At 51.7% G+C, this 22,876-nt stretch overlaps 1 protein-coding gene across 15 annotated transcripts in view; it reads left to right on the forward strand.

The window, feature by feature from the left end:
- Window positions 1-22,876, forward strand: part of Lrp8 (LDL receptor related protein 8) — a 68,074-nt gene that overhangs the window by 17,119 nt on the left and 28,079 nt on the right. For all 15 annotated transcript variants that reach the window (XM_036177645.1, XM_036177652.1, XM_036177647.1 and 12 more), the window contains exons 3-4: window positions 13,582-13,704; window positions 21,992-22,120. In XM_036177645.1, coding sequence (XP_036033538.1) covers window positions 13,582-13,704; window positions 21,992-22,120 — 252 coding nt within the window. The remainder of the gene's footprint in view (window positions 1-13,581; window positions 13,705-21,991; window positions 22,121-22,876) is intronic.

Raw genomic sequence — 22,876 nt, forward strand, 5'->3', positions numbered from 1 at the left:
AGAGACAGTTTTGGATCTGCCTGTAGGCTTCCAGTTCACATCAGTGTTGGCAAACATCTTCATATTGCAGTGCAGTCCAAGAGGCCTCCCCACCCCACTACAAAAACAGAGCTCCCTGTGGCCAGGTGATGGTGCAGGAATGCCGCAATGGAGTTGTTCCCTATCCTGAGTTGTAGGGGCAGATGGCTCCTGCCCCCGTGTTAGCAAGGTGAAGGGTGGGGCCTCTGCTAGGTACCATGTGCCCCCCTTCCCTAAGTCCCGCTATCTTCCTTGGCCTCTGGCTAGGCCATGCCTGAGACATTTGGAACAAATCCAGGCCGTGGGTACCCAGATTTTTTTTTAATTAATTAGAGCATTAAATGGTAGCCCAGTGGGAGAATCCCACCATCTGGCTGTCACAGGAGAGGCAGGCAAATCTGCAGGCATATTTTTCTGCAGTGTGTAAGCATCATAGGAAGCCACCTGTGTGTGTGGGGGTATGTGGCCTGTGTGCTGCAGCATGTGCACAGTGTGGTATGTGTGTCTCAGTATGTTTGGTATGTGGGGCCTATATGAGTGTACAAGTGGCTGAGTCTATCTCTGTGCATGCATGTTTGTGTGCTGGGTGCCATGCCTGAGGGCCTGCATGTCCATTTTAACATACTTCCCTGTGTGTGGTCTCGTCTCAGGCCTGGCTTTGGGCAGAGTGAGACAGGCTGGGCTATATGCCCAGTGGGCCTCTTGAGCCTTCCTGGCAGAGGTGGTGGTCACAGACTGTCTGGGCAGAAGGCAGGATGGAGATAGGGTTGGCAGGTATACGCTGGCATTGGGAAGAGGGCAGGAGTCCTTGTGCTGTGTTTGACAGATGGGGGAAGCCAGGCCTGTCCATGCACAGAGCCAAGGTGGAGGGACAGGACCGGAGCCCAATCCCTGGGCTCCCTGTGTGATGCTTTTTCTCCTCCACTAGGCTATTGCCCTGGCCAGCAGTTTGTGCCTTAGGCATCTTTTATGCTGTCAGATTTTCATGGTGACTCGGAGAGGTTCCTCTGAGTACCACTCTTACATCTCAGGACTGACCAGGATCAAGTTCAGAGCTCCCACTGCAGCTCCTGTGTTCTCGTTCCATAGAGGAGGCCCCCTGAGCTGCTGAAAACACTGGATCTAGAGGGTCCACTCACTCGTTTGCTGTGTGATCCAGGCCCGTCTTGTCTCACTCCAAACCTCATAGGATACTTGTAAGAATCCAGGAAGGACTGGAGAGGTGGCTCAGTTAGAAGAGTGTTTGCCTAGCACACACAAGGCCCGTGGTTCAATCCCCAGTGTTGCATAAACCAGTCATGGTAGTGGAGGACCAGAAATTCAGGATTATCCTTGGCTACATAGTAAGTTAAGGCCAGCCTGAGCAACAACGTGACCTGTTACCCAAAATAAATAGACAAATAAATAATGTAGCTCAGTGGTAAAGCACTTACCTAGCATGCAGGAGGCTTTAGGTTCAATTCTGAGCACCAGACTAATCGAGGAACTGTATGCAGTAGGCTCTGTACACCTTAAGGAGCAATGAGGTGGCCACCACTCCATTGTCAGGACCAAGTCTCAGCCCATGTTCCTCATCTAAGAGTAAATGACGTGTACCACGCCAAGTAATCTGCCTGAGGCCACACGGCCAGTAAGGGACAGAGAGGATTTAAGCCCTGGGTCCCTTAACCTGCTCCTGGCAGGGAAAACCACAATAGGTAGTAGACTAGACTCTCCCAAACTTCTGTGCCAGGGGGAACTGGTCACTTGAAAGGAAGACCAAGGGGATGAATTTGTTCTGGAGTGACAGGCAGTGCATGCAGGGTAGACTGCGTCACCTCCATGCAAGCCCCAAGTGGCCATTTTACGGGGCGTAAAGCCCCTGGTCACTTTGCCTTTGCTCCTTGCCCTCTGGCTGGCTTCAGATGAATGGGTGGGCCTTCCCCCAGGACCAGTGCTCTGAGACAAGGCCCCCAGAAGTCTTCTCTAGCTGTGGGGTCTTCTCCAGCTGTGGGGTCTTCTCCAGCTGTGGGGTCTTCTCCAGCTGTGGGGTCTTCCCTAGCTGTGGGCTTCATCAGTACCTGGTAGGTTGCCGGGCACATACTCTCTGGTTGACACGGGAGTTGAATGAAACTGGTCCTCCCAGATGCTCCACCTGGGACTGAAGGTGAGGACCACAGAGGGCAGGGACAAGGGAAGCCATGGCAGTCTCTGCACCCAGCTCTCCTGGAGTGAACCTGGGGATCCCCTCTACCCTGAGCACTTGCCAAGCAGACCAGTGGCAACGCATGGGCCTGCCTCCCCACCTCGCCCCACCCCCTGTTTTGGCCTAACTGTCTCCCAGGTAACAGGGAATTTCCCCTCATTCCCATCATTAGAGTGCCAGGGCAAACAAACAGCCTAATCCAGATGAGCCTTGGGCCACAATCACACTCCTTTGGGTTTTCTTTTATTTCTAGCAATTTTGAGAAGCTTGAAGTCATTGGTATTCCACACAGGTTAACAGAGCCACTGCCTCCTCAGTATTATGCCTTAATTTTCTTTATCGCATCGCAAGTTGGAATGAATCGCCTGCTCCTGCCTTTTTCCCACCGAAGCCTATTACGAGCCTGTCTGGTGGTTAAAGTCATTCCATGGCAGCTCCTGGCTCCTTGCCACTTCCCTGAGAATCTTTCTGACCAGAGCCAAGGAACAAGGAGGGTGAAGAATCCATTTGTACAAAGTGGGGGTCTCCCGTTGAGAACTCATTCCCCTCCCTGTTCAGGAGGGACAGCATTCAGCCTCTTGCCTGCACAGACTGGCCATATGTCAGCAGTGGGAATGGGATTCCTGTGTCTGTGGTGGGGGAGGGGTGACTATGCCTGCTGCTTCTGGCACCTGCCTTAGATCCCATGACAGGAGTTTCTGGGGTTCTGCAGTTTGCCAGGGAGCGACTCTGATGGCTGCATTGGAAAGTTTCTGTGACTAGTGCCCACATTCCGGCCCAGTGGGCCTGAGTAGTGTAATTTTGTCTTGAGATATGGAGAGCTGGATCTGTGGTCCTGTGGCTCTTTTGTGTGTGTGTGTGTGTGTGTGTGTGTGTGTGTGTGTGTGTGTGTGTGTGTGTGAGAGAGAGAGAGAGAGAGAGAGAGAGAGAGAGGAGACAGACAGACAGACAGACAAGAGACAGTAACTGAAGCACATAGGAGAGAGACAGAGTGGGCGCTGGGGAGAGTGAGCATGTGCACATGCACAGGGTCTCTCACTGAATGGCACTGAACCCAGAGTTCACTATTTGGCTAGACTGGCTGGCCAGAGAGTTCTGGGGTTCTACCCATGTCCCCTTCCCTTCTCTCAGAGTTCTGACTTTTTTTTAAATGTGGGTGCTGGGGCACAAGGTCATGTCCCCATGCTTGTACAGCAGACACTTTACCCACTGAATCATCTCCCCACACTCTCCCAGATCTCTTCAGCTGCAGTTAGTTCTGTTGGAAGCTGTGCAGCAGCTGTCTGTCTGGTGTGCACTGCATGGCACATCTTCCACTGCATTCCTTGAAGCTGGCCTATACCAACTGCTGAGGCTGGGGGTGGGGGATCAAACACCTCCTGAGGAGTGGCACTCTAGGCCAGGGATCCACTGGTTCATCGGGAGGGGGGCACTGCCAGACACCATCACACTAGTGCTTGCTGGCTGTAACACACAGCAAGAGGCGCACCAGGGGGAGAGGAGTGGCCCAGTGGAGCTGCCTATGGCAGGGTTGCTGTGAGAAGGCTCTGGTTGACAGTGACTTGAGGAATTGAAGGAAGCAGGTGGCCAGGAATCAGGGTAAGGGAAGACTCCCTGAGCCCTCTGAACAGTCCCCTTGATCGTCTTCCGAGGAAGGTAAGAGTCAGCAGGACAGGCAGGGAAAGAAAGTCTTTCTGATTATACCCACCTCCCGATATCTTGAGCCAAAGCAGTGTAGACAGTGAGGACCTGGGTACCAGGCCACAGTTTCCTCCTTCTGCCCGCCTTGCCCTAGGCCTGGTGGTGGGCAACACTGCATCCAAAAGTTAGGGAGCTTGAAGCTCATCTTGTCCAGCCCATCACACCACTGACGAGGAGATCAAGGCACAGAGAAAGCGGAGGCCCCAGAGCACAGCCAGGATCGTGCAGGCTGGGGCTGGAGCTATCCCAAAGTTAATTTAACCCTATCCTCAGTAGAATGTAAGCCAGTAGGGGCCAGCAAGAAGACTCAGTCAGAAAGGGTACTTGCCATTAAGCCTAATCATCTGAGTTCAGTCCCAGGACCCATTGGTACATGGAGAGAACTGACTCCTGTAAATTGTCCTCAGACCTCCATACATCCCTAGTGACATGAACACTTCCTCTCTCTCTCTCTCTCTCTCTCTCTCTCTCTCTCTCTCTCTCTCTCTCTCTCAGCCAGTAGCATCCCTACCACAGGGCCTACCAATTTCTCACAGCCATACCTTAAACTGGGCACACAGGTGAGCAGAGACTCCTTAGATGGCTAGTGTGATCTGGGGGTGACAGGCTCCTGGGTCCTGCCTGCCCTACATGTGCTAGCAATAAGTGAGAACCCCCGCACAGAGGTCCACTCGCAGAGGCAGCAGGCCCAGCATCAGGAAGCAGATTTCCCAGGAACACTTGTTGCTGGTGAATGAGCCTCCGGGCTCACAGGAATGCTTCCACCTACTGGGCTAATGGGTGAAGCATGTATCTTCTACTCAGCCACCGCCTCTTCCCAGCATGAGCAGCCACTGCCTAGGGGTGACCTCCTGTGGGAGAGGTTAGTCACTCCGTCCTGTATTCCTTTGCACCAAGGATCCTTGGGCACCTGTAGCCTGGTTTGCTTGACACTGGCTGCTGAGTTCTGCTCTGGGAACGCTGGGCTTTCTACTGGCAGCTGGTGGGGCCTTGAGCCTAAAGAAGCCTGCTTAAGGGTCCCTCAGCATATTGGCAGAGAAGACTAGAAGGCAATCTAGATCCTCTGAACTGCAGAGGAGCTGCCCTTCCTCCCACCAGGAGGCCTATGGCATGAAGAACAAGTACCCCAATGCAAGGGACCTTGGCAGGCCTGAACTCTGTGTGTGTGTGTGTGTGTGTGTGTGTGTGTGTGTGTGTGTGTGTGTGTGTGTATGAACCACAGACCTCTTAGAGGCTTCAGGTGGCTTACCTGGGTTTAGGGAGGAAGGTTCCTGGTTAGAGGCTGAGACAAATCAGGTATCCTCTGCCCCATAGGGGATTGTGAAGCTGGAGCCAGGCAGGACCCTGGGCTAGAATCCCTGGTCTAAAAGGATTTCCCAACCTTGCCTCTTGCTCTCTGGAAGCTTCTACTTTGAGGATGCCTAGTTTTCTTCTAGCTGCTTCCCTGGGACCTAGAATCCTAGGGCCAAGTGGGCCGTCCACATTCCAGGATGGGGCTGATCTGCTCCTTAGGAGATGGTGTTCCTGAGGTGTACACCTGTGCCTCCAAGCACCATGCAGGCATTGGGTTTGGGTCCTTGGCAGGCACTAGCCCAAGACCCCTGCTGATCCCATTCTATCTGCTTCTCTCCTGTGTACCCTTCCCCCACCCCCAGCCGTCACTGGCTCAATGCTGCCTGCTTCTACAAATCACTGGGACAAGAAGATGTCTTTGTTGTCTACCCTCAGAGCTGCTCATCTGTCCTGTGGCGACTGGGAGTCTCACATACCTTAGAGAGAGCTTGGACCTCCCTGGTGACAGCCAGACCAAGTGTCCGAGAGCAACTGGGATGTACTGGATCTGAAAGGAGGGAAGCCCTGGGTGACCCCTTTGGGGGGCACTGGAGCACACCAAAGATCACAGCCTCTGTGTGTCTTGAAGTCACTGGTCCAGAGCATCAGCTGGACAGACCCAGGGTAGAAGAGGCCACCTTGCTAGTTAGGGATGTGGGGCTAGAGATTCTCTGAGGGAGTTCCTAGGCCGAGGACACTGAGGAAAGAGCCTGGGTCAGGGAGGGAGGTATGGGCTCGAGTCTTGGCTCAGACCCTGCTGACTGATGTTTTGCTCACGTCTCTCTCTGGGACTCTCACCTATGCCCTGGTGATGGTACCTTCCTCTAAGAGGATGGCAGGAAGACCCATCTCTACTGGGAGACAGTGATACCAGCTGCACATGGAGTAACAATGATGTCTGCCACAGCCACAGGTCACTAGGCGATCTTGACACTCCAGGCCCAGTTCCACCCCTACTCCCCATGAGGGTGTCCTTGCAGATGTCTCCCACGTTGTCTCTCTCTGGCCTCCTGGCCCCTCCCTACCTCGTTTTGTTGCCTCCGTGTTTGGGGACATTTTGTTTGACTCCTGATGTGCCCTGGGTAGAATGTGCAATCTGTAGCGAACTGGGCAGGAGAGGGGACATTTTTCCCAATTTAAGAGCAAAGAGGACGTCACATAAGTGATCCCCACCATGAGAGGATCTCTCTACTCCTCTCGGCCTCCTCAGCGACTGTGGGGTCTTCCTCATTCTACCCAGGTGGGAGGAAAAAGGACTCATGTCTTGAATGTCACCTGCTGATGGATAGTGGTGGCCTGAGGCCTGCAGCCAGCTAGGCAACACAGAGCCAAGGGCTTGAACCTACACACCACTCTTGATGTGTGGTAGGACACTAGGAAGTCTGCAGTACCACCGAGAGCCTGGAGTTGTGGGTTGTCAGAATGCGGCTGCCTGGACCAGGGAAACAGGGATGTAGTCGATGCCGTTTCCTGACGCCTCTGACTCCAGCAGTGACAGAGTCACAGGAGCTTAGGGTGTGCAGGTCAGGCTGAGGCACTAAAACCAGGAACCCTTAGAGAGTTAGTGCCTGAGGCACAGGGAAGCTGTTTGGAATGTCAGGCCCATGGGATCTTTAACCTTGGGGCTCATGGGAAATATCACAGGCCTGAGGAGGGGTGAGGAGCTGAACCCAGAGCTGCTGAACCACACAGTAGCTCCCAAGTCCCAGCATTTCCTGAGGGTTCCTGCAGGACTGTTGAGGGGAAACAATGGACGGGATTCTCCACTTTTTGCCCTGTTTCCACACCGCGGCTCCGTTTTTACCTATTTTCTGTGCTGGAGTTTCACTTGGGAAAAGGGTTTCTCTGCTAAAGTGTGAAGAATAACATTTGCCAGGCCTTGCACTGTGTGGCAGCTCCATGCCAGGAGCCACCCTAGCCTGCAAGGGTGTTTCTGGCAGTGGGTGGACAAGCCTGCAGGCCAGGGCCTCCTGGAAGGAAGGGGGTGCAGGCTGCTCCAGGCCACTGTCTCCTCCCCCTCACGCTCCTGCTGTGTTGTGGTTTCAGCCAGAGAACACTCTTAGTCTGCCGTCCTGTTGACTGGGGTGACAGTTTAATAGTAGCTTCCTGGGCTGTCATTTAAATCTGCCTGCCAGGTTAGTAGGCCAGGGGCGGGCTGGCACGCCCCCTGCCCCCACCCCGGATCTCCATTCTGCTGGCAGCAGTTGTCTTGGCAACCCCAGGGCCTGGCAAGCTCTGCAGAAGGGTAACTGTGTGGGGAGCAGCCCTTTCATCTCCCCGAACAGGGTACAAGTGGCCCAGCTGCCTTAGGGCTGGCTGCAGGCAGAGCCAGGCCACCCGGTGCTGGCCTAGGCCTGAGAGAGGAAGTAGAAGCAGCTGAGTCGCTCTGGGCAGGTCCTGAGGTGGAAGCTTTAAGTCTTTGGTTTCTCCTTCCCTCCGTGGGCACCCAGGTCACTCAGTGGCAGTGCTGAGCTGGACTCCCCCTTACTCACTGGTCTCTGCTGTCTCTCTCTCGAGCTCAGGAGACCAGAGGGAAGAGAGGGTCGGCATCCCTGGCCTCTCTCATCTCCCTGGCCCAGGTGGCTGGCCTCAGTCCCTGATCTTGAGGACTTATGTCTGAACCCCTTGAGCTTATCTGGGCTGCTCTTTGAACACCTGTTATTCATGGTCTTGTAGGAAAGGCCCACAGTGAGATGACTGCTGTTCTCTACTGGGTGCCTGTGGCCAGACTTTCTTCCAAGGACCTCATCTTATAGAATCGAGAGCTTACATCACATAGTGTTTCCCGGATATGGCTCACTGGGCATTCTTTTCTTGGAAAACAGACATGGCATCCAGAAAGGGGAATCTCTTCCTTAAACAAAATTGGATGTACTGGAAGAAACAGCCAATTAGGTATCTGCTGCAGACTTTTTTGGTGGCTTTTAGTAAGCCACTGCATCATGATTCTCCATGGGGGAAAGTATATCTTAAAGATATGGGCAGATGGCCACCCAGGCTCTCTGCCTGTTTTCTGACTCTCTTCCTCTGCTAGGGGCCATGGGTCCATGTTGCACAGCTTTACCAAATCACAAAGCAAACAGAGCCATGGGGCTCACTGGCTGCTGAATAAGCAGTTCTGTGCTGAGCGGGTCCCTGGGTGAGCTTAAGGAAAGCAAGGTCAAACTCGGCCTCCAAAGGGCAGTGTGATGCCAGGCAGAGCAAGTTGGCTGCTAGCCCGGAAGAGCTCACAGGCCCCATGATCCTTGTTGTCCTCCTCAGCCACTCACCCAGTCCCTTATAGACTGTGCTGATTCCTCCAGTCCAGGCCTGTTAACCCTTCCCAGAATGCCCTCCCCCACCCCATCCTCACAATAGGCACCTCCTTCTTTGGGCACAGAATTCCTCCGGTGGCCTAGAGAGGCCTCTCAGGCTTTCTGGCCACACAGTCGGCCCAGATATCAATACCTGAGCTCAAGTGCAGCCTCTCAACAGGTACATGCTGTGACCTTGAGTCGTCACTCATCTGGGGACTCTGGTTGGTGGGACATTCTCTTGGCCACAAGCAGCAGCTGGATTATTTGTAGCCACATCTGCACAGGAGCGTGTGGGTGGGATCCACAGTTTGAGGATATGTATTGTTTGGGGAAGGACGCCTCTGGGGGTGGTGAGTGGGAGTGGTGAGTGATCATAATAATTTGCAAAATCATACAGGAGCTGAGAGCTGCTGAAGGACCAGTCGGCACTACACCTCCGTCTCCTGAGCCATCCAGATGTGTTGACTGACAACCCCGCATCACATACCCTTTAGCTGGGGCCAGGGCTGTGACTTTATACTCCTCAACGACATCTCCTTTTGTTTCTTAGTTCACACATCCCTAGCACCCCCTCGTCCCATGTGTTCCCCGTAGCAACCCTGTGTTTTGTGAGGCTCAGAGAGGTAGTGTATCTTGAATAAGGTCACACAGCCACAAGGGACAGAAGAGTCCCTTTGACCATGAACTGTCGGATGCTTTCTTTTGCTTGTGCTATTATAAATAGCAGTAACTCTCACTTCCTTTGTTCCGGATTTCCCACTGTCCTCTGCTCTCCCCTGGGGTAGGCCCCTCCTCACCACCCTGTGGAATCCCAAGTCCTTTGTAGCAGTCCATCTGTTGCCATGGCACCAGATTATGATGTCGCAGACCCTGGATGACTATGTATCACTCCTGCAGTGTGGAGTACAGGGACTCACAGAGGTGGGCATTGTCCAAGGGGCAGACTGGCACAGAGGGACATAAATCCCTGGAAACAGTGAACCACAGCCTGGAGCCCAGCTGGGGAATTGCCCTGGGAACCAAAGCCAAGGCCAGGAGAGTAGAGTCTGGCATGGCCTGCAGTGATGGCCCTGACCAACGGCTTGGCCTCTTCTGTGGCAGAGCCGAGCTAGCCTGGCTACATTGGAGGGATACTGAGCTTATTCACTGAGCTCTTTTGCCTTTTGTCCTGGGGCAGTGCTACACAAGATAGCCACCTCCCTGCTGACTTCGAGACAGACGGACTTGCTCTCAGTCACCTAGTGAAGAGGTGGCCATGCCAGGATTCATCTTAAGCTCCCATGCTAGATCCTTCTATGTGATTTCAGAGTCCAACAGAGAGCCTTCAAAGTGGTTTAGTCTAGTCTCAAACCTGAAAGTTATCACGCTGTCTCAGCTTCTCCAGGGTACATTCCTAAGCACAGATCACCATAGGCCAGGTTTCTGCTATACACTTTTGGGCACATGGAAAGGGTATACCTTTGGACAAGAACCTCCATGCTTGGTGGTCCTTGCAACAAGGTCCCAGAGGTTTGGGGGGCATCTGTCTCTGGAGTCTTTATTCTTTACCTGCCAATACCCTGGTGGCTGTAAGCCTTAGTGGAAAGGGATTTACGTAACCTCTGGCAGCTGCCACACAGACCCCTGAAGTCCTTTTTCTGCCCCATACCCACTCTTAGAGCCTCAGTTTCCTCTGGAAAAGGGGTTAACAGCAGCTACCAGGATAGCTGTGACTGTTCCTAGGACTTGGGGTAAAAGGTACAAGTCTAGATCTGGGTGGAAAGGATCAAACTGGCCGAGATACTCAACAGTCTGTTCCTCAGTCTGCCATGGGCCAGCCATCTCTGAAGCTGTCAATTCTAACATTTAGCTTCCATGCCCAGTGTCTGCCATGGCTTGACATACAGGGAGAGACCAAGTTCTCCCCTACACTCCCAGAATGCCCTGGAAGAAAGGGTCCTGGGATGGTATCTGGCTGTCCTATGCCTAGTGACAGAGTCCCTGCATCACCTTTCACATCACCTGCATCTTGTCCTTGGCAGGCCTGTTCCCTTGCTTGAGCTCTTTGGACCGGGTACCTTGCTCTCTGCATTCCCAGGGCAGAGGTTTATCGGATACTGGGGCTCTCACTGGCTCCTTAACTTCTTTAGGGGCTTTTCTGACACATGTGCCACTGTTTGGGGATTGTGCTGGTTGGAAGAGCAGGTTTTTTAACTTGATAGGCTCAGATCTACTCTCACTTAACATGTGACTTTGAGCATATACCTTCACAGCTTTGTCTGGGACTCTGCCTGTGTTAAGTGAGGAACTATCAGGCTGTTTATCCTAGGTTTTCCTGAGTAAGACATCCGGCAGAGACAGAGAACTGGAAAAATAAAAGAGGCATCTGCCGGGCAGTGGTGACACACATCTTTAATCCCAGCACTCGGGAAACAGAGCCAGGTGGATCTCTGTGAGTTCGAGGACAGCTTGGTCTACAGAAGTGAGATCCAGGACAGGCACCAAAACTACACAGAGAAACCATGTCTCCAAAAATAGAGAGAGAGAGAGAGAGAGAGAGAGAGAGAGAGAGAGAGAGAGAGAAGAAGAAGAAGAAGAAGAAGAAGAAGAAGAAGAAGAAGAAGAAGAAGAAGAAGAAGAAGAAGAAAGAAAGAAAGAAAGAAAGAAAGAAAGAAAGAAAGAAAGAAAGAAAGAAAGAAAGAAAGAAAGAAAGAGAAGGAAGGAAGGAAGGAAGGAAGAAAAAGAGGTATCTATCTTAGGAAGACATGAAGAAGACTCCTCAGAATACAGATGCACTATAAGGATGCCATGGAAAAGCAAAGCAGACATGGAGTGGAGTCAAAGAAGCCAGTCAGTTCCCCCCAAACCCTGCTAGGCAGCTAAAAGACCATAAGATGGCAAAACCAAAACCAAACCAAAACAAAAAAACCCTAGGCCATGGACTGTGCTTTCAAGGGGAAGGAGCCCTGCCCTGGATGTGTAAGAGCAAAGAGGCCAGGAATGGGCTTGCTATCCTCTCTGAGTTGGGCTCTGTGTAGAATCTGATTTGGTACCTGTTGTAGAGGAACAGGAGAAAAGCAGACCACACCAGACCACAGAATCAGTGACGACATGAAGCAGAGGGCATCACATTTAAGGGCACAGGCCAAAACCAGCCTATTGCTGATCTTTGAAAACAAACTTGTACAGAAACACAGCCCTGTTCACCCACCTACTTTCTGTCTGTCCACAATAGCAAAACTGAAGTGCGGGACAGAGCCTGTGCAGGCTAGAGCCCCAAATATCTACCATCTGTACCGAGTTTACCAGGCTACAGATGATCAATTAGAGGATTAAGGCAACTCAGAGGAGGTCTCTGACAAAGACTGGAGGTGATGGGAAGGCTTCTTTGAGAAAGAAACATCCAAGCTTATAATGGAAAAGCAGTGTTTAGAGAGGGTTTTCAGACGCCAGCCTGAGCAAGTGTGATGGTATTAACTGTATCTAAGGACCAACAGTAAGCTGGGTGGGGCCAATTGGGAAGTTGGCGAGGGAAGAGAAAGGAGGAAACTTGTCAGCCTCTCGAGGTGGGCAGTATCCAGATGGCCTTAACATCATATTTAGTCCTACCGTCATTCAGGAGAGGACTCCCAGGGCCCAGGCTCCCTAAGTTCTCCCTCTTGACCTGTGACCAATTATGCCCAAAAGATTGTGTCTTGGGGGCTGGAGAGATGGCTCAGCAGCTAAGAGCACTGGCTGTTCTTCCAGAGGACTCAGGCTCAATTCCCAGCACCCACATGGCAGCTCACAACTGTCTGTAACTCCAGTTCCAGGGCATCCGACATCTTCACACAGACATACATGCAGGCAAAACACCCGTGCAGATAAAGTAAAATAAAAATAAAAAAAAAAAAGATTGTATCTTAACAAATCCCTTTCCCTACAAAGAAATCAAAGGCAGAGAAGGGAAAATCTCTCCCTTGAGAGCACACCACACAACAGCCAAGACACAAACTCGGCCCGCTGGCTCCCTGTGACATCACTCCTGAACCCTCCATCCCAGCCTGGGTAGGGCTCATGGAAGCTGAATGCAGGTGATGTTGAGAAGTCCCTGACTCTCCGAGGCCCTGGAGTACATGGAGGGTGCAGGGAGCCAAAGGCCAAGTCCTCACTCCTCTACTCCACACTTTCCAGGGTGGGCAGGCAGCCAAGCTCATCTGCAGGTTCCCTGTTGGGACAGCTGCCTTGTTCTGCCCTTGTCTAAAGATATGGTCAGTGCCAGGCACCAGGACAACACAGAAATAATAAGAGAGCAACCTTGGGACATGGCCTTCTTCTCCACTCTGACCCCTAAACTACAGTTTCTCTCAGAGCTAGGCACATGGGGGCAGCAAAATCGTTTGGGGCTGGATCTGGTATTCATATTCTTGTTCCCACTCGGCCATGAGCCATGAGATCTCAGCTTGTTAGGGCACATAGCACCCCATTTCTTTCCCTTCTAATCACTGTCCAGACAGACAGCAGTAGCTGTACTGACAGACAGCACCTGCCATGTGCAGGGCCCGATGGCATGTCCTCATACATTAACGTCTCGCTCTCCCTCAGCCCTTTGTGTTCTCCCAGTCGATAGTCAAGAGGAGGGAATTCAGATGTCCGTAATGTCCTCAAATTCACACCGGTGGCAGAAGGCCCTGCGTGTTCCAAAACCCTGATGAAGGACGGAAGTCTTCCTGCAGCGCTCTAGGACAGGGGCCCGTGTGGGTGTCTTGACCAACGAGTGCTCCATCCTGGCTACAGTTTCCTTGTCCATTGTCACAAAACCACTGTCTGCTTTTAGGGTTCATGATCATAAGCTCCCGGGCGCTCTTCCAAGGGGCCTGGTTGTGTGGTGGGATGGGCAGGCGAAGGGACCGAGAACCGTCTGAAGGGAGGCGTTGAGAAGTGGTGTGGTGGGAAGTGGTGGCTGCCGGCCTTGCTGGACTTACAGACCCTGCGGGAGGTTTGGAGTTACACTTCTTAGGCGGAGTGCAGGCCAGCTACCTGTTTGCTGCCGGACTCTGATCCTCACTCTTGCTTCTCTTTGTCCCCCAGCCAGGAGGACCTGTGCGGACAGCGACTTCACCTGTGACAACGGCCACTGCATCCCAGAGCGCTGGAAGTGTGACGGTGATGAGGAGTGTCCTGACGGATCCGATGAGTCCAAGGCCACTTGTTGTGAGTCTTGCCCTGGACCTGTTTCCTCATCAGCACGTTTTCATGTTGGCACGTGTCAGGTTCATGTGAGACAGGCAGAGGATACTCAGTGCCAGGCCCTCTGGGGAGTGGGAGGCTCCTGGTAAGCAGTCAAGTGTGGCCTGTTTCCCGGGCTTTCTTCTCGGCTCCCTTGCAGGTGTGACTCTGTTCCTGTAGCACCAGGAGCTGGAATGGGCCCCTAAATACTGCTCAGAAGTAGCCATGGCTCATCTTCCAGGCCCCCTGCTCTCATTCTTGAGGATCTTAATTGTAATTCCAGCGGCAGTATAACGGCAGCTGGTGCTTGTTAATCATTTACTGGGTGCCACACCTCGCCAAGCTCTTTGTATACAGCTGTCCCTTCATCTTCAGAGCGGCCTCCAGAGGCGGGTGTACCACTGCCTGCATTTTCAAAAGGAGCACACAGGAACTCAGAGAGATGGAGTGAGTTGTCCGTGGCCACCCAGCCAGGACTTCGAGGGCCCAGCTCTCTCCTCTGTCTTGGGTGAGCTGAGCACAGGAGGCCTGTTCTTCATGGCGAGCTGGATGCTGACAGGAGGACCCAGGGCTGAGGCAGCAGAGCTGGTGCTCCAGGACTGCCTTCCACGCTCAGAGCCTTGCCTCTCCATGATTTCTTCTCTAGACTCTAATCCTCAAAGCAAACTTAGACCTGGCAGGTCATTCCGTGACATTTGTTAAATTAAAAAGGAGATGAAGAGGGGAGCGGGGAGGGCCCAGCGGTCCAGAGGCATCAGCGGCGCGAGCCTGAGACAAAAGGCTGGGGAGCACGTGGAGAATGGTGGGATGCAAGGGGGATCCAGAAGCCCCTCTCTGGGGCTAACGTTTGCCCCAGAGGTAAAGGCAGGGACAATGGAGGCCAGAGTCCCATCTAAGGCTGCCGCTGATGATAACTGGGTTTCCTTGTCTCCTAGCAACAGAGCTACTACTAGTTTCCAAGAGAGAGAGAAAAGGAGAGCAAGAGAGACCCCCACCCCAGACAAAGGGCCCCTCATTTCCTAGGCAGCTGCCAAGCCCTCCCTGGTTTTAGTGCAGGCCCCATCCTTCCCTTACCACACCAAATGCCACTCCATGCTGTCCTGGAGGCACGTGGGCAGAGGGAGCCCAGTGCTTTCTCCGGCCCTTCCAAAAGAACAAAGCCCCGCCACACTTGCCTGTGACTGTCATCCTCATGGGAGGGTGGTGGATCCCCTAATAGAGAAAGAAACTGGGACTGGACCGGGTTTGGCCAGTTGACCATGACTGCTCAGCTGAGAAGGGGCAGAGTTGTACCACGAATGTTAAATGGTCTTTCCAGATGTAACACGAATTCTAAAAGGGTCTTTTAATTAAAACAAAAAACAAAACAACAAAACCCGGAGCCAGATATTGGGGTAAATGCTGAAAGATCAGAGAGACAAAGGAACAAGACATGGCTACCTCTCACCTCTAGGACTCCACAGCTTGTAAAGGTTCAGTTCCTGTCTCCTCAAACCTTTTATACCTTTCTCCTCCCAGCCATTAAAAGTGTGTGTGCTTCCCAAATCCTGGGAGTAAAGGTGTGTGATCTCAAGTGCTGGGTTTAAAGGTGTGACTTCCAAGTCCTCTCCCATCCTTCCTATATCCCTGTCTTTCTTCCTCAAAATGCCAGGGCTTGCTGCCTTCCTACCTCATGGTCTGTGCTGGGCCCACATTCCCCACTCCTCCTGACTCCAAGGCCCCCTTCTATTCATCAGCTGAACAGCCAGAGGCCTCAAGAACTTGGTAGACCTGCCTCACAGACATACAGCCTGTTTGTGGCAAGTGCCCTTCCTGTGACAAAAGACAGGCTTCTCAGGCTTTCTGATTCATAGGAGCAGCAGCCAAGGAAGCACCCGGGATTGAAGAGGCCCAACTCCATGTGGATTGTCCCGGGCAATTGCTGTGAGGGCCTTTCCCCACGGCGCCTCCAAATATGAGTCCCGACCCAGAAATCCCATAGATTTCCTCATTGTAAGATTCCTAAATTCTTAGTAGTCCAAGACCCACTTTCTGCACTTGTCCAGTGGGGTGCAAAGTCTGGGGTCCCTACTTCCTGAATCTGCGTTGCTCAGAGCAACGGTCACAGGGTATGTGACTAGGGAGGGCTGCCTGGAAGAATCAGCCAGAGAGGACCAGGCAGAATTTGGGGCAGCAGGACTGGTAGCGGGCTTGCTCACAGCTTCCCAACTGAATGAAAACCCAGCAGCCAACCCGCTGTCCATTTAATTGGTGTTGCCATAGCAACCTCCATAGCCTACCAGGTTTCTGGGACTGTGCCAGCTCCCAGGATAGAGCCTTACTCCTCACCCCTAACAGAAAGATTATAGATAGAAGAGTATAGTAGGTTTGGGGTCTGATTCATTGGGGTCGGGTCCTTTGCCTTGAAGCCTCAGATAAGTAGCCTAGTCTTCCTGAGCCTTGGTTTCTCCTTTTGTAAAATGGCATGGCATATTCGCCTTATAATGGGTGTGCGACTCCACTGAGAAAACACAAGTATCGGAGTAAGTGCCCGTGTTGTTTATTATTGTTCTTGGACCGCAAATCTCTGCCCTGATATTACAGTTTATTGGGCTATCAGGACACCAGAGTCATACTATTAAACTAGTATAAGGGGGAGAGGGAGTTGTGTGTGAGAGAAGCAGAGGGACCTGGGATAGGGACTCATCAAATACAACCAGAGTCACAATGGGAAAGCCCAGAACATTTGCCTAATGAAAGTATCATTTGGGTTCTAATTATAGCTCACTTGATTGACCCACCTTCAGGCATCTGCTGGGAGGGCGCAGGCAGGCAGGCAGGCAGGCAGGGAGAGAGTGGTTCGAGGGGAATGAGCTACAGAGCTGGGTGCTGCTCACTGCATGTGGATGTTTCCCCCTTGCATCTTGGCAGCTAGAAGGGGCTGTCACTGCTCACTTCTGCTTACCTGCTTCTTATAGATCAGGAAGTACAGGCCTGGAGATCTGAGACCGCCCATTCTGCCTGATGCTGTGTGAAGGAGCCTAGTGTAACTCTGCTCCTTCGGGATGGCAGGGTGCAAAGGTGTGCTTCCTAAGACAGGGGCCCAGCCAAGTGACATTGGTGGTTGCCCAAGTCTCAAGTTCTCTTGGAACAGGCAATCCCCATTTCTCCCTAAAATTGAAGTCTCTAAAATTGCAAACCAGTGAGTACCCACCAGGTACTATCAACAAACATTTTCTTTGTTTATTAACCTCTGAGTAGGCAAAAGTACCTGTAGATTTGGGTTTCTGGGACAGGATTCTCAGGAAACTAATAAATGCCTTCAGTCCCTTCAGGGTGGAGTTTCAAGCCCCCTCACCGGTGTTGTTTGGCAGTGAGGATTTTTGCTTCTGTCTGGAACACTTGGACAGCAAGCCAAAGGTGTCCCTTGGGAGCATGTGTTCCAGAGGGAGAGGCTGTGCTGAGATGGGACCATATCATAATGAGACATATGAGCTCCTGTTTATTCCCCAGGGGTGAGACCAGCCTCCCCACCAGACATTTACATTGTCATTGCATGGGGTAGGACAAGAGCAACTGTTTCCTGAGCTCCAGTGTGTTCCAGGCTTTTGAGTATAGGGATTCCCACACTGCCTCATGCAAACCACTTACCCACTCCATTTTCAGCAGAGGAGCCCCAGGGATCATAGAAGATAAATGTCTTGCCTAAGGAACTTAGTGTTAGTAAATAAGTTTGGATCTAGGTCTATCGACTCTGAAACCCAGGCTCCTTCACCTGTATCCACTTGCCTGTAGGTCTTGGCTTCAAGGATCCTGACAGTAGACATCAGATAGCCAAGTTGTTCAGCCTGCCTGAGCCAAGGCCAGCTGAGCACCTCACTGACCTCTCCAGCCATGCTGGGGAAAGCAGCAGTCTCCTGTGCAGGGGCTATATAGCACAGACCTGGGGTGGAAGTCCAGCTCAGCTGCCTCCATGAGACTCTCAGCCAGCAACTTACACTCTCTAGGCTTTCCTCTCTGCCTGGGAGATAGCGTCAGCACTTCCGGCAGTACACAGTGGAGAGGCCTGATCCGAGCCTGGAGTCCCAGCTTTGGGGACGAGCTATACCTCAAGAGAGGCACAGGGAGTGAGGGTACAGGGAAGACAGGCATTTGACACACCTACCTCTCTCTGGACCCTGGAATACCACTGCAAGGAATGCTGGGAGCCTTGACTCTTGAGGGGTGAAGGGACTGGTCATAGGCACTGCTGGGTCCTTGAGAGCCTGTAATTAGAACTGCCTATTTAGGGACACAGCAAATGCCTTATTAATTATAAAGAAAGGAAGCAGACAGATTGTTTAATCATTGTCCTTGTTGAAAGGTTATGCTGTTAACTGTATAAATATTCATTGAAAGTTCAATCGGCTGCCTGCTGCACTGGGGGGTGCAGGACCAGGCCTCTGGAGGTGGTACATCTGGCCAAAGGCTGTTTCAATCACCTAGGCTTTGGGGAAGAGAGTTTGGGGCTGGCTCTCAGCCATGCAAAGGTCTGATGGAGAGACAGGGCTGTCTTCAATGTGCTGTGCATGTTTGGGTGAGTTACTTGATGTCTCTGAACCTTAGGACTGCTGCTCTACTCGGTCTAGGAAACATTACTGCCCCAGTCCCTTTGAGAATGGTGCTCCTGGAATCTGACTCACAGCCTTCTTGCTTGTCAGGGTTAGGGTAAGGGTGATGATGAACATCTTAGTTGGTTTTTGCTAAATGTCATGAACTGGACTGGGTAGACTGTAAATAACAGAAATCTAGTGCATACAGTCCTATTACACACACAGGGCATCAACAGACTGGTGTCCAGTGAGGTCCATTCCTTATAGATGCTGCCATGCCACTCAGACCTTTGTGATAGAGAGGACATGGAGTCTACCTCGAGCATTTGTATTATACATAGTTTTCATTGTGTACGTTCATGTACATGGGACTGTGTTCCATGAGGACATTTTCATACAAGTACACTTGTTAAGCATATTCTTCTTCTCTCCCTCTCCCGTTAGCTCCTTTGTTCCTCTAGATAATTTTTCTTCTATTTTCATGGCGTATACACACACTTAATTTTATATATTCATATAAAACTAGAACCACAAATGAGAGAAGGCATGCAATATTTGTCTTTCTCAGTCTAGCTTAATTTGCTTAATATGATTATCTTCAATTGCACTCACTTTCCTGCAAATGACATAACTTTGTTCTTCCTGGCTGGAAAAGTCCCCTTGTATATACATACTACGTTTTGTTTGTATCCATTCTCCAGCTTCTTTTATAAGAGGGCGTCAACCCCATGGTGAGGGCATTGCTCTTATGACTCAACTGTCTCCTAAGGTAGGATGGGGAAGCAGCTCTTCAGCCTGGAGCAGTCTGACCCACTTAGGTGCTTGTGGTCCTTTCAACTCCCCCGTGAGGCTTAGTTCTCTGAGTCTGGGTCTGTGCTTAGTGTTTGCCTTGTCTCTCCCCCCCCCCATTGCTCTCTCAGGGGCTTGCAAACATTTGAACACCTGGATCACTTTTAGGGTGCCATGGTATTACAAAGAGATGAGGTGTGCCGTATCTTTTCAACATGCAGATTGTTAACTCAGGGGGTTCTCACGCAGGGATACCTGGAACTGCTTGGGTTGAGAGGAGTTACTAAAATGCAGGTTCCAGGGCCTGGAGCAGTGGCTCAGCCATTAAGAATGCTTTCTGCTTTCCCAGAGGGCCTGAGTTTGGATCCCAGCACCCAGGGATCCAATGTCCTCTTTTCCTCCTCCACACACATAGCAGACACACATTCACACAAAGAAAAATAGAAAACTTTTTAAAACTGCAAATTCCTTGGCTTTCAGCATTTAGGTTCAGTCAGTATGGCCTGGGGCCCAGGGACTTGAACTTCTAAGACCCCCCCCTCAGCCCCCACCTCTTGGTTAGAGTACTTTCTGGGAGTCAGCTGGTTAGCTCCAGCTGCTTCATGCTCTGAAGTACCAAGAAGTGCTCAAGGTTATCCAGTGCTGGTGACAAAAGTTACATCTCTAGATGCCCGACCCCTTCACCACCCCACATGACAGCCCAAAGTGGCCTTTTTCAGGGGGAGGGGGGAGCGGTGTTTGGAGATAGGCTTTTTTTTTTTTTTTTTTCTGTGTAGCCCTGGCAGTGCTGGAACTCGTAGACCAGGCTGATCTCAAACTCAGAGATCCACCTGCCTCTGCCTCCCCCAGTGCTGGGATTAAAGGCGTGCACCACCACCTCCTGGCAAAAGTGGCCATTTCATTTATGTATGTATTTATGGTTTTTTTTTTTTTTTTTTTTTTTTTAATGTATGAGTGCTCTGTCTGAATCCCATTCTAGATGGTTGTGAGCCACCATGTGATTGCTGGGAATTGAACTCGGGACCTCTGGGAGAGCAGCCAGTGCTTTTAACCACTGAGCCATCTCTCCAGCCCAAAAGTGGCCGTTTTTTAAAAGCTCACTGAATGTCAGTGCTTCCCAGAGCCCTACCTGACAGTTACTTGGTGTAGAGTGAATTCTATGAATTCTCTGTTCCCATTGGACTGCCTGATTCAGGACGGTGTTCCATGCCAGGTGGCCCAAACCTACCCACATTTGGGGTCCACATGGGATTGGAGGTACTCGTCCCCAGTGCATAGCATGTGTCATTGGGGACCTTGGTTTAGACACCTGCCCCAGCCCACGTTTCTGTGCCTTTCCTTGTCTCAGCCCATGTTTATTCATCTCTGTGGCCTCTCATTCCAGCCACAGAAATAAAATGAGAGGCCACAGATCAGAGATCAGAGTGAGACATGAGTCACCCTTCTAGATGTACAAAACTGTTCCCAGTCTCTGATATCAGACACAGCTGCCACACCTTCATGTCATTCTCGTGTGTGTGTGTGTGTGTGTGTGTGTGTGTGTGTGTGTGTGTGTGTGAGAGAGAGAGAGAGAGAGAGAGAGAGAGAGAGACTGGAACTCAGAGCTTACCATCATGTCTCTTACCCAGCAGTGCTCACTCAATATTATCCACTGACTGGATAAACAAGACTCAAAGTCTCATCCATTATGTGTGGATAATAATAATGGGGGACATGTAGTGAGCCTAGGATGAACGTACTTCTAAACGTTTTACAGACATTAATCTGGTCATTACAACAATAGCATGCAGCAGGTCATAGTATCATTACACTTTGTTGACACAAAGAGAGGTATTTTAGGCCAAGGTCATGTCGCTACTGAATGACTGAGCCGTGATTCAAGCCCAGGCAGCCAGCCTTCAGAGCCCACATCCTCACTTCCATGCTGGAGGCCGGAACATAATCCTCACCCTGCTGGGTCATTATAAAGATGAAATGGAAATGTCTAGCACTGTGCCTGGCACAAATCTAGAGACCTGAGGCTGGCACTCCTGCACACTGTAGAAAGCAGCAGGGAGCCAACCAAAAAGGTCCAAGATGTGTCCGCCTCAGCTGTCACGTGAAGTCGGGGAAGCTCAGAAAGATGCCCCCAGTCCTGAAAAGGGTTCTCATTCTTCCAAACTGAGAATCCACCCCGGGCTCTAGGCCCCCGGTTGAGTCAGCCTCTGATTGCGGCTGCAGTAATTACAGCTGTGTGTCCCGCTGGGCCTTGCACAGAGGCTGTTCTCAGCGGTGGGCTCGGCACCATCTTCCAGAGACTTCAGATGGCTGCTGCTAGGGTTTTGGTGAGCTCTCCAAACTCACAGGTTCAAATCATGGAGCTGATGATCTGGAAGTAAACTGAGGTCCAGTTAGGCGTATCTCACCCAAAGGCACAAGGTTGGAACACAGCAAGGGTGTGGCGGCTCCATATTGTGAGATCTTAAAGGGAAGATGTGTAGGGGCCTTGGATCAAGAAAGACTTGAAGCCAGGCGGTGGTGGCACATGCCTTTAATCCCAGCACTCGAGAGGCAGAGGCAGGCGGATCTCTGTGAGTTTGAAGCCAGCCTGGTCTACAAAGTGAGTTCCAGGATAGCCAGGGCTGTTACACAAAGAAACCCTGTCTTGAAAAAAAGAAAAAGAAAAAGAAGAAGGAAAGAAAGAAAAGAAAAGAAAGTTGAATGTCTTGGACTAGGAGACCATGAGACCATGTGCGAGCGGGACAGTGTGGGGTGGGGTCAGATTTAGGAAGACTGGCTTCCGATGAAGAGACATGGAGCAGGAGTCCCTTCGTGGACTACTAGGGACCTATGCCAAGTGGCAGGACTGGTTGGTGCTATATCCTGCGTCACCCTTAGCTAAGCCATGAACATCCGGATGTCTGTCTCTGCAGCCAGGGAAGAGTGTCCTGCTGAGAAGTTAAGCTGTGGACCCACCAGCCACAAGTGTGTGCCTGCCTCGTGGCGTTGTGATGGAGAGAAGGACTGTGAAGGTGGAGCGGACGAGGCCGGCTGTCCTACCTGTGAGTCCAGGGCCAGCGTCTGCCCAGCAGTCAGGCACCCAGGCACCCTCAGGAGTGGTGGCCTCTTGGAAGGGGCCTATTTCTCTGTGGGGCCTGGAAGGTGGGAAGGGAGAATAATAATGAGAATATTAGAAACAGCCGGGCCCTTAGGAGCCATTTTCTTCTTTCATCCTCACGGCCACCTCATGAATAGCCACCACCATCCCCATTTCATGGGTGAGGAAACTGAGGCTCAGACAAGGGAGGAAACGTGCCCAAGGCTGAGGGATGGAGCTGAGATTCACATTCAGGTCTAACACACAGCTTTTTACCATGTCCGACATCTGCTCATCCATTCTGCGAGTCTACCGATCTCCAAGCAAGCGCAGGGGAGCCAAAGACTGGGCTGAATGAAAGCGATGCCTTGTGCCGGGGCACTGGTGGTGCCGGGAGTGGGGCATGTGCCAACAGAGTCCTAGGGTGTGAAGGATGACTGTTGCTGACGTCTCAGACTGGGGCACATGTCACATGCAGAGAAGACATTCCCAGCAGCCTCAGCAGGGACAGATGGAAGTGGTCATTGGGACAGTTCCACATGGCTGAACTTCAAACACAGCATAATCTCCTTCTCAGAGGGCAGGCCAGCAAGGTTTGGGCCAGGGGCAGGGGCAGGGGCGGAAGGGGCGCATGGTCTGGCGCATTCCACTTCTCTGGGTACCTACTATGTGCCAGGTCTGAAGGGGACGGTAAGGTGGTCCTACAGTCTTCCTCTGGGGA

The sequence above is a fragment of the Onychomys torridus genome, chromosome 2 (assembly GCF_903995425.1).
Source record: "Onychomys torridus chromosome 2, mOncTor1.1, whole genome shotgun sequence".
Taxonomy (NCBI): Eukaryota; Metazoa; Chordata; class Mammalia; order Rodentia; family Cricetidae; genus Onychomys; species Onychomys torridus.